The following is a 14719-nucleotide window of genomic DNA, read 5'->3' on the forward strand; positions in this document are numbered from 1 at the left end:
TTGTTACAGTGACAAAAGGACTGCACAACCCTTGCTCTTGATGGTGTGTCCTTTTGGTCACTAATCCTTTCTGGTTCCTCTCCCCTTTCGCTTCCTCCCTCCAGATCCTTTCCAGAGAAGCATGCTCTGCTATCCTTTTCCCTTACACCAGACCATTCCCCATTGCACACAAGTAGTTATAGTGACCAAATATAAAGCTAGATATGGAAGAGTCTTATATGTGGTGAGACCTACACACTGAAAGGATTGGCAGTATTTTTCTTCAGCAGTCACATAACCAGTCTTGATGCTACACTAGCTAGTCTCTGCACGTGCACATGCGTGTGGGTGACCCACCCATGTGTGCACGTACAGGCCAGAGGTTGACATCAGGAACCTTCTATTGCTCTCCACCCTTTAAAAATGTTCTCTTTTTCTTCCTTCCTATGTGTATGAATGTTTTGCCTGCATGTCTGTGTGAGCGCCCAACAGGTGCCCCCAGAGGCCAGAAGTAAACATTAAATCCCCTGGTTCTGTAGTTACAGGTAAGGGTAGCAAGTGTTCTTAAACCCCACATCCTACTTTAAAAAGTTCATTTACTTATTACGTTTACTGATTTTAATTGTTATGTTTATATCGTAAACATAAGCAATAAGTATTATATGTAAATTAGTTATTTACTGATTACATTTATTTTATTACTTTATACATACTTGTTATATTGAATTAGTTAGTTATCTTGTGTATGCACATGGCACATGAATCAGTTTTCTTTCCACCATGTTGGTCTAAGGAATTCATTTCACGTCATCAGGCTTGGCAGCATGTAACTTTCCCCACTGAGCCATCTTGCCAGCATTCCACATGGGTTTTTGGGACGTAGTCTCTTATTCAATGCAGGCCTCACTTGGTTGCCCAGACTGGCTGGCTAGTAAGCTTCAGGGATCTGCTGTCTAGATTTATAGACTGGTGACACCGGGTTTGGCCTTTTCATAGGCACTGGGGATCTGAACTCAGGCTCGGGACCTCAGCCCGGCAAGCATTTTGCCCAGTGAGCCTTGTTCACAGCCCTTGGAAGGTAACTGGTTAAGTCAGTGTATTTTGTCTTTTCTGTTAGATTCTTACTATTCAGAGGGTGATTCACAGACTTGAATCGTTGGCACCCCAGGGAAACTGGTGGGAGTGGTTAAATCCTGGAAGCAAGTGCTGAGTCAGAATTACATTTATACCCCAGAAGAGTTCTAAGTGCGTTCAATCTTGGGAAACATGTAACCTGTGGTGCTTAATACTGACGGTCACCTCCACAGGATCTGAGATCATTTAGGAGACAGGCCTCTGGGAGGGAGGGCCTAGACTTGGTTAGTTGAGGTGGGAATATCCATCGGAAATGTGGGTGGCACTGTTTCATGGGCTGGGGTCCTAGACTGAAGGAAAATGAGACAGCCGGCAGAGAACCAGCATTCATTTGTGGGCAGAGTGATCAGCTGCCTCTTATTCCTGCTTTTGTGCCTCCCTGAAGCTGTTTCTCTTCTAGTACCCAGTCAAAGCCATGAACCGAGGAGCTACTTCAAACCCTAAGTATGACAAGATACATATGGTAGTTTCCCCTTGAGGAAGCCTTGCAGCTTGTAGGACTTGGGGGTGCAGGAGGTATTACCGCATGACTGTGGCACTGCACGCAGTACAGTTCAAACCCTACCCACTGCTAGCGTGGGTAGCTGCTGATTAGCAGGACAGACCTGATATGAACACGTTTACATGCCTGAAAGTCTCTCTCTCACACACAGAAACCACAGCAGAGCTCGGTCAGGGAAACTCATCGTCAGGCGGAGCATTCTGGGCCTTGGCAACTGGGAGGAAGGCAACAAATTCTAGAGCCTTTCCAAGAACCAGTGGCCTTCTCCTGAGTGAGCCAGGTTCATGACAATGGGTCCCCTGCTTTGGCAGTCCATGCCTCCTTGCTTTTCCACACACCCTGCGCGTTCTATCAAATATGGAAAGCACAAGTCACAAAGGACAGCTGGCCGGGGACTCTCATAGCACATGTCTTCTGACTCCTCAAAGCCCTGTGAGAGAAGACTTATCAAAAACAGAAACAGAACAACAACAACAAAAAATCCTACAGCAGCCTCCTCTCTCCCTTGCTGGGACACAGAAATAAGCGCTTCAGGAAGATTAATGTGGAGCTTAGACTCCCTCGTGTGATCCCTTCCACACAATCAGCAGAGCACCTCCCAGAAGGCTGATCCCAGATAGACAAGTCATGCCGAAACCTATACACGCCGATCGTCAGGTGTGTAAGATACCTCTAAAGGACCAATCCAGAGGGCACTGGAGGATTCAAACAAACAAAACTGATGTGGAGTACCAAGGAGAGGCAGACTAAGGCAGCTACTCAGCTGGGAGGTGGAGTCTGAGGTAGGTTAAGGCAGTTGTTAGACAGCCCTGAGTCGATTTTCCCCAAGTTTCAGCCTCCGTTCCTTTGGAACAGGCGGGCGGAGGTTGGGTCTGGGTGAACCCCAGGGAACACAGGTGCACAGAGCACCGCGGTCTCAGTCACAGGAAGCGAGAAGACAGAGCCGAGGCTGCCCGCTTCAGGGCACCCCCTCACTCACCCTGATCATCTCTGCCACGTAGCTCTCGGGCCCGGTGTACTCAGTGGAGTCCTTCACTTTCACCAGCACGATGAAGCACAGATAGTGCCACATGTTGTGTTCTTCCTTAATGTGCTCTTCAAAGGTGACGGTCTTATTGTCAAACTTGTCCCTTTCCAAGCCTAAACAAGAGACAGAACACCCCAGATTCCCACTGAGCCGTCATGGTACAGCGAAGTCAGCATGGCTTGGCGTCTTGATTTATCTGCAGGCAGAGTTGGTCTTTTGGCCTCAAAACCCACTTTCATCGAGGGAGGAGGTAGTGAGTCTGCCTCACCGGGGTTTATTTTATGTTTACGTTTTGTTCTGAAACAGGGTCTCATGTAGCCCAGGCTGGCCTCAAACTATATAGCCGGGGGGTAACATGGAACCCCTGGTACTTCTGCTTCAAATTCTCAAGTGGTGGACTTACAGATACGCAGTACCATGGGCAGTTCCTAATCTAGGCTTCCCTACGGCTTCCTACAGAAGGCCGGGTGCTTTGGCGGCTCGTGGGTGCGTGGGAAGCCTGCCTCCCAGCTTCCGGGGGAGAACATGAGGACAGGCTCGGACACTGGAGGAGGTCAGTGAATTTAAGCTCCCTTGTCCCAGGTAAATGCCAAAGGGTAGACGTAAGAAAAAGAACTTTAAATCAATTTCAGATGCTGGCTGGTAGCTATATTTTGTAGAGGCCTGGGCCAGCCATTATTAAATTAGAGTTGAGTTAAGGTGTATTTCAGGCCATTAGGAGGATTTGGATTCCTCACATTAAGAGAGCACAGATATAGAGAGTAAGGAAGATGGTGGAGAACTGTAATGCTGAGGCAGAGTTAGAGGTCGCCATCATTTTGTTATCTAAATGAAACTAGAGGAACAGATGTAGGTGTGTGGTCCGTTTCCATGTGTTTCTATGCACAAAGACATACACCTACATCAGCCCATAGGTCGACAGCTTAAGCCTGGAACGGTGGCCTGGGACTTGCAGAGGCTGCTAGTAGAGTGAAGGGTGAGGTTTTTGTTTTTGTTTTTGTTTTTGTTTTAACTGGATAGACAGCGCTGTCCTTGATTTCCCAGTAACTGCAACCATGTAAGAGAACATTCTTGCCATGAGCAAATACATCCTGAAATGTTGAACGATCAAAAGGGCATCATGTCGGTCAAGGACACAGATGATTCAGAAAACCTGTGTGTGTGAGTGCTCTGTGTATATAAATAAAGGAAAGGAAAGCCAGTATTAAAATTGGGGGACTCTTAGGAGCAGGGAGAAAGTCTTTGTACTAGTTTTATGACTTTTTTTGTGACTAAAATTATAGCAAAATCAAAAGCTTAAAAACTAGGTCTTTAAGAGGCTAAAAATTAAAGAATTTAAATTTTTAAAAGAAAGCACTCCCTTTTTTAGTATATATACCGGGAAGGAATTCATAAATTTAGTAACCATATTCTGAATAATCCTGATATGATTACTCAGCTTACAGATTCCCACATGATTACTTTGCATTTACATATATTTTTCTATAATTACACTTTTAGTGACATTTTTTTGGTATCCCACGAACCTATCTTTATTTTTATTTTTGAGACAGGGTCTCATACAGCAAAGGCTGGCCTCAAACCCATGATCCTTCTGGCCCAGCCTCCTCCTGAGTGCTGGAACTACAGGTGTGAGCATTTTTTTCCTGCAGCAGGTCCTACCCAGCCCGAAGCACGACAGGGGGGTTGGTGCATCAGGAGCTTATCCAAGTCCTCCCTCCTAATTCTCACAGTGATGCAGACAAGTGCTCAGGACACCACCCACGTGTCAGGTGGGGAAGATGGCTCGGTGAGTGTAAATGACAATGCAGGTGCATGGCCAGTCAGACGCTGGGGCTGATGCACCAAGTTCAAGCCTTTAACTTCCACCTGACTGTAAGAGACCTTTTTCTTTCTTTTAAAAAATAAAATATATTTCTTTCTTTCTTGAGATAGGGTCTCACTATATGTATCCTTGGCTGTCCTGGAACTGGCTATGTAGACCAAGTTGCCCGCAAAGTCACAAAGATCTATCTGCCTCTGCCTCCTGAGTGCTAGGATTAAAATACAATTATACCATCTATCTGCCTCCTCAAACTCTTGGTGCACGTATGTATATGCATATGCATATGTGTAAGTGTATGTATGTGTGGGTGTATATATATACATAGCTAGCCGAATCCACTAGCGTTGCTTGCACATTTGTGCCTATGAGTTCAGGTTCCTGTGGAGACCAGAGGTGTGAAGTTACACGGTGATGTGAGCCATTGTCTGATGTGGGTGCTAGGAGTTGAATTTGGGTTATGTGTAAGAGCAGTGCATTCACTTAATCTCCGCACCATCTCTCCTCTTTCTCTTCTCTTTGAGCCAGGATATTAGTAGGTAGTCCAGGCCAGGCCAGCTTTGACCTCACTGCAGTCATCCTGCCTCAGCCTCCCCAGTGTTATAATTACATACGGGTGCTGTGATGCCCAGCTCTAATGGTATTTTTCCATTGAAGCCCGATCCTGCCCATAGGGAAGACATTCTCAGGCTGTAGCTGGATGACAGCTCTCTTTCCTGGTCGACTTAGGACTGGATCAGGGGACTCTCAGGATGCCCAGACACAGGAAGGCTAGGGATACCTGTGTCCTGAATGTGTGGCCACACTTCTACTCTCCAGAACTTAATTCCGAAAGGCAAACTAGTGACTGCTGCACGGAGTTTATTGGCTTTCCAGATGCTTCCCAGCAAAAAAAAAAAAAAAAAGAGGTCAAATAGAAGGCTGCTGTTTGCCAAGAGGGGGCAGGGATGGCCCCGAACAAAGCGAATGTCCCAGCCCAGAGTCTTATGTACCCACTCCACTGCCACGTGTCCATGTGCTCAGCCACGCTGGCCAGTGGCCTGCTCGCCTGAGTGGGACAGACACTCACCACAGATGAAGCACGTGGTTTTTAAGATCTCTTCCTTCTTCTGCTTCTCGCTCCTCAGGTCAGCAAAGGTGTCGATGATGACCCCAAAAATGAGGTTCAGGACAATGATGATGACCATGAAGAAGAAGAGGAGGTCATAGATCACCCTGGCAGCAAACAGAGGCTCCTGGGAATGAGAGAGAGTGGACTGATGTCAGAGCCCAGCTCCAGCCGGACAGCTGTCCATGTGGGCAGGAGTTACACTGGGCATCAGACTTTAAAACTCCCAACTATACTGTGAATCCTTCAAGTGCTGGGGGGATACAAGCAGGGAGATTCTGTAAGGACGTTGGGGTGGGGTGGCCAGACCTAATATTAAAGCAAACCTCTGTTTAGGGAGTTGTTCTGGGTCTTGTGGGGAGAGGCTCTGACTGGCTTCTGCACAGTGGCTTGTCACGCTGCCAGCTCATGTTCCACACTGACAGTTTACATTCAGCATCACCACAGAGCGCCCCTGCTGCCCGCCCCCACACACCCCTGTGCCCCTTCCTTTCCTTTGGGATCCCTTTACCTCTTTGGATGGCTTCCTGAGCACATCTCCTACTCCACCCCCACTCCGCAGCCCGTGACTCAGAACGGTGACGATGCACATGAGCAGTGTCTCACACGTGTGCTCCTTATCCTGTTCCGTTTCTTCCACGGGGAGCAGCTCTGTGAGCAGGGTGAGCAATAACAGGGTTTAGACGGGAGCGGGGAAAGAGACACTGATTCCACAATGATGCTTCCCCAAATGCCATCTCTCCAGCTGGCAGCCCATGAAATAAAACTAAGGAATTGAGAGTCAGAAGTGAACGGGGCTGTTCCCACTTCTAAACCCTGCAAACTTCTCAAGCTATGCCAGTACTGTCCTTCCTCTATGGAGCTTCAAATATCCCCTAGCGTCTGACCGACTGTTTACACTACAGTCCTACCTGCAAACAGAACAGTCTTTGGCCTAGGCTGAGAACAAGGCATCTTGCCTCTCAGATGAGCTTTCTGCCAGGTACCCAACTGGGCATGCTCAGAGGACAGAAGCCTGGTTGGATCTTACACAGGTCTTTGGCTTCCCGTTAAGAGGCTGTTTACCCCACTTTGCAGCCTACCTTGCTACTTTCTCATTCGGTTGCTAAAACCCAGATCTCACTCTCTCTTCCTTTGGTTTGCATCTATTTACTTTGTACTTCTGGTGGGGACTCAGACAGGCATGGGCAAGTGCTTGCCCCCTGAGGTGCTATCCAGCATCATTCCAGTGCTGTAGCTTCCATGCTCTTTCACCCGCTTAGCCTGACACAGATCCATGGAGACCTGCCCTTTTCCAGAGTCACCTCTTGCCGCTCTCCTTGCACATGACCATTTCCTCTCTGAAGGACTTTTGCCACTAAGCCTTTAGAATGCTTTCCTCCCCTCCTTTTCTAAGAGTCCTGTTTTAGTTGTGGCACTTTACCACGCTACTTTGCTGGTTGCCTATCTTCTAAGTTGTATCCTTACTGAAGCAGCATTTGGTTATGTGATGTGATCTCTCGTTTACCTCACCCCACCCACGCCCCATACTGTCTCTCTGTCCACAGTGGGCACTCAAACATTGGCCGCCTCAAGTCAGCAGCGTGTTTCATCACACGTGGCTTCCTTTTCTGTTCGTCTTCCCCCAAACTCCATCTAACTCTTCCCTTTCCCTGCTGGCCTCACTCCTAAGCAGTATTTCCGCTTTAATCTGCTTCCAACACCACCTGCCTCATGTACATCACTGAAGGTGTCTGATAGTCACCTGGGGCTGGTAGCCATGGGGTCCTACCTTCTTTGGGTGCCGGAGAGGTGCAGTTCTCCCCCGTCTCTACCCGGCACACATCAGAGTACAGGAAATCGTTGGCCAAACTCTCACCAGTTTCTGGGAGAGAGAATGGAGTTTTTTGATGAACAATCTGGCACATATGGTTAAAATGTTTGAAGTCCCTAGTTCATGGCTGATTAAACAACCCTTTACATAAATAACACCCTCCAATACTACATAGAAATTCAAAGCACAGATGCAATTTACACTTTTATTTGGTGAGCTGGATGGGGAAAAAAGCCAGAAATGTCAAGTTCTGTAGGCTTACTAACAGTATCACACTTAGGTAGCACTTCTCAGATGTTAAAGACAAACAGCTCAAACTCGCAGAGAAATACTACTGGGTGCACAGATTCCATCAAGACCTGGATCATGTCTGGGCATGAAGCAACTTGGGCATGAGTGGAACCGCAGGCTGGCTCAGTTTGGACCCCGAAGGTGGGTGATACTAAGTGCCACTTGGAGTCAACTGAAGGCTGAATGAAGTTTTATATCAAGGTGCACGATTCGGGGAGAAGGCGCCAAGCCTGGTGCATCATAGAAGGTCTAGCTTGTCCCCAGCACTCAGGCAGCCTGCCTACCTATGACCAGGTGCTTTTCACTAAGTACTGACAGCTATTCTGAGAAAGAATGCTTTGGCATCAACTAATAAGGACCAAAACCAATTGGCCATTGTTTATCATTTGCCAATAGGAAACCACTTCCAGTTTTGTTATAGACAGGAGCCCACTGAAAATTCGCATCTCTTTAAAAAAAATTAAATAAAGTTTCAAGGCTAGCCACTGCAAAAAGCGTGTGTGTTTGTCTTTCTACATTAAATATACAGAGAGTCAAGTGTGGTATATGTGTGAATGTGGTCCTAGTACTTGGGTGGTAGAGGCAGGAGGAAGAGGGGCTCAGTCAGCTATGGCTACGTGGTGAGTTCCAGCCTGAGCTATAAGATGCCCTGTCTCACAAAACTCCAGACACAAAACAAAATGGTTATGCAAATGTTTTAATTGAAAGTATGATCTCACTATTATTATTCTGTATTTTCTCATGTTATCAGTGTTTGTCCATAAAGGCTTGTATCTGTGTGGGGTATGCCACCCCCTGGATGTGGGCCAACTTCACTGGACTTATATTTAGATTGCTCCCAACCTCACATTGCAGTGAACATTTCCCTAGACACGTCTGTTCTTACACACACTCAGCCGGTTTTCCCCATAAGTATAAATTACCAGAAGTAGGTTCACTAAGTCAAAGGGAAGCTTTCACTATATACAGTCAAAATGCTTTGTGAAAAAAGCTGTGCTGGTTGAAAATATGGCATTAGTAAGTTAGCCTTTTCTGTGTATTTTTGAAATAAAACCTTGCTACCTGTGGTCTAGGCTGGCCTCTAATTTACACCAATCTCAGCCTCCTGAGAGTTTGGATCAGAATGTGTGTGAGCGCATGTGGCTTTAATGAATGAATTCAGTGCATGGAGTAGCCACCGGCTCTCATAACACAGTATTCAGCATTACTCTTTGAATACACCTGTATTTAGATTTCGTATTCTGGTGTTAGAGACATTCCTGCCTGCTAAGGTCACGTATTTACTCTAGTCTGGTTATAATCATGTTAACGTTAAAAAAGACAAGAGGATCCCAAACCCACCTGGACCAGCTGTCTCATTGGGCAACCTGTCTACTTCCAAGATAAAGTCATCCTTGAAGAACAGGTAGCCCACAATTGAGAACAGGTAAACCAGGATCAGAGCCAGGACCGCTGTCAAGATGATGGACCGTCCATTGCGGGTGACACTTTTAATGACATTAAGCAAAGTCTCCTCTCTGTACACTAAATCAAAAAGCTTCAAGAAAAAAAAAACAAGATGAGAGAAGAGTTGTTAAGGGCTTAGGTTTATATCAGCATCGTTTATTCTCCTGGAAACTCAGAATCGTTCTATAATTTTAACACATAACATGTTGCCTGTCTTCACAGTGAGAACTAGGATGGTAAAAAGGAGGAAAAATAAACACAGAAGAGGGGGTGGCAATCAGTACCAACTTCAAATCGCACACAAAACAGGTTAGAGTTTCCAGAAATAGAAAGAGGAGTTTCAGAGAGCGAGGGGAAAGAAAGTACTGAGGGCCTTGGAGCCCAGCCACTTAGCATCTAATTTCTGAGCTTCTCCAAAGGGCCAGGTACTCAGGTACCTGTGACCTCTGGAAAGGCCAGAATCTAGTGGTGAAGGCAGGTGTGTTTCCAGTTAGTTGTAATGGTTCTCAAAGGGTTCTCATGAACCCTTCGGCAAACTTCTATTTCCATAATATTTACATTATGATTTGTAACATTAGCAGTTATGAAACAGCAAGGAAAATAACTTTATGTCGTCACAACGTGAGGAACTGTACTAAAGGGTGGCAGCATTAGGAAGGTTGAGAACCACTTAGCTAGTGCAAGCTGCAGTATCTCTGGACTGCTGAGGTTTAACGTCTTAGCTCAGTTACTGATAGCCAATGGGGTTGTGGGCTTTGTTCTGTCCCTCGCCCCTAGCCTCAGTTTCCACATATGCAGACCCTCAGATGGAGAGTCAATATGAAGAATAACCGAGGATTATATATACAGTGCTTAGCACACAGGCATACTTATATACTGTGCAAGTACATAACTGGTAATCACTGATTTCCTGATGAACAAAGCCATACAGTATGGTTGAAGAATGTCTATAGTGGGAGACATACCAGGGAGCCTTACCTCTTAACCTCCTCCCCTAGTACAGGAATGGCCCCTGGAGGTCACACTGGGTTCATAGGTTGGGCCTAACCCCTAACCAAGGGACATGCTCTCTGCAGCAAGTGGGCTTCATAAGAAAGCAGGATCCTTGAAGGTGGGCATTAGAGGCTGATAGGTAGATAGATTTCCATTAAGTACAGGCAACCGTTTGGCTGGGGAGCAACTAGGGGGGGGGGGCTCTGGGTAACTCTTGGACTAGAAACTTCATTTTTTTAAGATGGAGGTCTTGTGTTGCCCAAACTGGCAGTAAACTTTCAATCTTCCTGCCTCAGCTTTAGCTTCTTAATCATCTAGTATTACAGGCACATGCTGCCAGACCTGGCTCAAGGATAGTTTTGCTGTCGTCGTCGTTGTTTTTAATTAATGTTGCCTCTGTTCCCATGTCTAGGCAGCTCTGAAAGGCTTGGTCTTCACTGTGGCTTTGGCTAACTGTGCACAGTGAAGCTGGTCATGGGGAAAGCAGCTGGGCTCTCCACTCCACACTGATTTACAGCAAGGCTGACGGAGCCTCGGTGGTCCTCCATCTCCTCATCTGTAAAACGAGTGGACTGAGCTGGTCTCTCAATGTCTTCCAGCTTAGAATTTTATATCTGAGGCCATTTTCTGGCCAATTAGTTTTTCTCCCTGCCTAACTCCAATCTGTGTCCTGAAACTAGATTCCTAGAGGGTACTGGGCAAAGTAGGATCCTTAAAAGGAAGCAAGGATGTGGCATTCAATCCACAAAAGAGAGTAAAAGGCTGTGTTGCTTTAACGTTGGTTAAATATTTTCTAGCAACTCAATGTGAAGTACGAAGAGAGTCAGATAGAGAACAAAGGGTACTTGTCTTCTGTGGGCAGGAGGCACAGAATCAAAAGATCTAACCAGAAAAGACTATGTTATGGTTTTAAAGAAATTTTCAAAATTTAAACAATAAAATACATTTTTCATACATATACATGTATATTCTGAGTAAACATGACTTGGAAAACACAGAATACAAAGGGAAAAAACTAATAATTCCATTTCTTCATCTATAGACATCCACATGTTATTCCTTTTAAAAATGGAATGTATAGATATTATTAATAAATACTGTAAGACTGACTTACAGCCACTCCCAGACAAATTCAGGGACATTTCATGTCAAAATGATTTCCTAGTGTTGTATAGAAACACATACACTTAACATAGCCAGTATTATGCTTGTGAATAGTCAGGATGTTTTCAATTGTCTTATCACAACTGCTTCTGTGATGAATACCTCTGGATATGCTTGTCTACACATCTGTCTACTTACGACTTTCTGACTAATTTCCAGAAACAGAAATCGGGAAATCCTGTTATAATAGAAGAGTACTGCCTATAGCCACTCAAGCATGCTGTGTCAATTTGTATTTGCTACACTGTGTCCCCATGGCCACCAGACCAGGAGTGACTGTGCTTTTTAACCTATTCTCAGGTGACAGGTTAAACTCAGAAAGCGTGGGCGTTTTAATGCGCTTGCCTTGGCTTGGCACTTAGGGATGAACCTGTCTCGGCGTTCAGTGACCATCTGGAGCTCTCCTTCCGTCAGCTGCTCTTTAGGAACTTTGTACGTTTTCATCTCTTGTGTTAATATTTTCTTAAGAATACAAGTGGAATGCAGGCTTGAGGCCAGGCCCAGATACTTCCTGGGGGCCATGGCACCTTAGGCCAAGGGATTACTGTTCCTTCCTCCTAGATCGCTAGAGCCAAGAGACCTGTGATCACCCAGGCGACTCTAGATTTCTCCACAGGAAGTCTGTCTCTCTCTGTCTCTTACTGAGAACTCGGGTGTGTTTTGAACATGGGAGGCTTTCTTTCTTTGTGGCATTACTGTTTTTTGCATTCTCGTCAGACACATTGAGTATTTCTTTGGAAAAGAAGAGAATTCCACAGGCAAGCCGAGGCTCAGAAAACCCGGAAGCAACCCCTGGACACACACAGGAGCGGCCTTAACTGTGATCTAGACGGCGGCACTGTGCTTCCATGACACATGAGGGTTCTGAGAGCACGGATGTGAACTGCAACATGGGAAGCTGGTCTCACAGAGGCACAGGCCTGCCCATGATTTGGAGGAATGACATTTGGGTTTGGAAGATCAAGTGACTGTGTGATTCAGGGCACAAGTTATTTAACTGCACCATGCCTCACAGCCCTGAGCTGCGAAGGGAAGATAGCATCTCCCTCAAAAGGAGGGCGAGAGTGCGGGAGAAGCGTGCGCTTGCAGAGTTAGCTACTACTGTTTGGTCTCTGTCTTGATGGTGAGGCTGTGAGGTAAGGAACGCGTGTCTCATCTCACTCTGTCCCTTGCACTTAGGAAGGACCCTGGCTGGCCCCCAAAATGACTCAAAAACAAAAAACAAAGAAACAGAATGAAAATGAAAAGGGAAGGAAACAGGATCAACAGGAGGGAGACCAGCAAGGAAAGCCACACAGCAGCAGAGGGAGAGGGCACAGGGCAAAGGGCACGAAGGACACACTTCTACCTCTTGGGAGAGAACCCCTGCCCCCAAAGCAGTGACAAGAGACAATCCTTCACCTCTGCCACTCTCCCCAGGGAGGACTGGAGTGTGCTGGACCAAAACAGTCCTCATAATGGCACTCACAAGTACATCCTGCCAACCCTTTGCCTGAAACCTCAAAGTACAGCCAGACAGATTCTGAAACTAGAGAAAATAATCCATTCTGTTTAGCCTGCCAACATCTAGCACTCATGGAATGAGCTAATGCTGGTGAATTCTTTATGGTTTCCTTGTATGGCAGCATACATTATCCCTGCGAGGAAAACATATTCTTAACTTGTAAGTAAGGAAACTGAGGCAGAGACAAAAGCAAACAGCTTAGAAACCACAGGTAGTCTTTCCTTAAAGGGCTTTCCACGATTCCCCCCTTCTAAATCCCTTCCATTCCTTTCCCTTCCATTCTTTTCCTTCTCTTTCCCTACCCCCTCTCATTCTTATTTTGAGGCCTTGGGTATTTTCGATTTTCATATTTTTATGTTTCTTGTGTCTTCAGGATAAAAGTTTATGCTTCTTGCCACGTTATATAGGTGCACTGAAATTTCTTATCCCCAACTTTATAGATCTAGGTTTCTTCTGACTTTAGCACAGAAAAATCATTATTTGGTTTGTAACTTAATCTGCTCCCCAGAAAGGGACAGAACCAACTCACCAACTGTCAAGGCCTTGACAACTTGGCTCTATAGGAACAAAATCACTTTTACCTAGCAAGCTCATTGTCCCGGGTCTTGAGGCTTTGAAGGTTGCTCCTACTTTGGTCCCTACAAGTTTTCTTTGAGAAACAGATCCCAGAGGACCATAGGTGATAGTGTCAAACACATCCCTCTTGGCAAGTGCTTCCCGTGTGAGAGAAACAGACACATACATAGGAAACATCTGAACTGCAAAGACACCTCTTCCATGAGTGGAAACTACAGATGTGCCACACACGGGACACAATGGGATCACACACTGCCAGGTTCCCAGGAGCTGCCCTGTTTCACATGTCATTTTCCCTCTCAGACCCTCAGACCAGATGCAGTTGGAACAATAGCTGCCATTAGAAGGTGGGGTCTGTGATAAGAGATGGCACACACAGTTCTCCACACGTGGAACGTGTGAACCCCTGGTACTCACCAGCAAACTATAGAAAAACTCATGTACGAAGAGGCCCATGGCACAGATCAGTAGATACAGCAAATGATAGAGGAATTCAACGTCCAGAACCATGGCTCGGTAGCCTCTGGTGAAGGTCCCACAGTTGCCCACAAAGCTCATCAGGAAGATGATTTTATTGCAGACCTGAGAACAGACGGTGGCGGGAAGAGTCAGATGGCGGAGACCATGCTCAACTGTGCATGAGAACCTGAGAGGAGCCTTAGCACTGAGTGCCCACCGAGCTCTCTTAGAACTGTCCTGGGACTCCGAGTCATTCCATGACTTTGCTTTTCAGGCATAATACAAATTACACAGTAGTCAAGTAATTTCATGTGCACTAGCAATCAAGCAGCACTTGTGTACGGCGAAAACAAAATTAACACACACCGAGACGAGGATTTTCAAAATGAAACATTTCTAACATTCTTGTATGAGTCAGTGAAAGACAGAAGTCACCTCTCTCTGTGAACTCTGTGATCAGCATGGCTAGAGCTTGTTATCTAAGCTGGCTCCTCCCAAGACACTACAGAGGAACATCATAATGAGAAGTGGACTCCTCTCAACTTTCTTCAATTCTGTCTTCACAAGCAAGACGAACATTTTCTTAAGAAACCAAAATAGGGTTGGCCAGGATGAGCTCTTTGCCCTGTACTTCTTTGTGGGAATGATTTCTGACCTTCCCATGGGGATCCACCCCTTTTCAAGAACCAGTTTCTGAGGTCTGGAAACAGCTTCATCTGCCCAATCACAATACTGTATTCTTCTGGATATAATCATCGTTCAAGGATTGCCACGTGACCAAATGAGCCAGTAAAACCTGGGAGGCATTTTCCTGGGATTATAGAAAAAGACAATTTTGTTTTTTCTACTTACCTTGAACCTGAAGGAATATGAGTTTAGGCTACTGCCTTCTTACCACACC

General features: G+C 45.9%; 1 protein-coding gene across 1 annotated transcript in view; it reads right to left on the minus strand.

Moving 5' to 3' along the window:
- The window catches only part of Itpr1 (inositol 1,4,5-trisphosphate receptor type 1), a 323135-nt gene that overhangs the window by 25030 nt on the left and 283386 nt on the right, over positions 1-14719 (minus strand). The window contains exons 55-60 of the mRNA XM_032905993.1: positions 13777-13941; positions 9018-9213; positions 7344-7436; positions 6084-6223; positions 5534-5699; positions 2595-2755 (exon numbers count right to left, since the gene is read on the minus strand). Coding sequence (XP_032761884.1) covers positions 2595-2755; positions 5534-5699; positions 6084-6223; positions 7344-7436; positions 9018-9213; positions 13777-13941 — 921 coding nt within the window. The remainder of the gene's footprint in view (positions 1-2594; positions 2756-5533; positions 5700-6083; positions 6224-7343; positions 7437-9017; positions 9214-13776; positions 13942-14719) is intronic.

This window comes from Rattus rattus, chromosome 6 (genome assembly GCF_011064425.1).
Source record: "Rattus rattus isolate New Zealand chromosome 6, Rrattus_CSIRO_v1, whole genome shotgun sequence".
NCBI classification, from domain to species: Eukaryota; Metazoa; Chordata; class Mammalia; order Rodentia; family Muridae; genus Rattus; species Rattus rattus.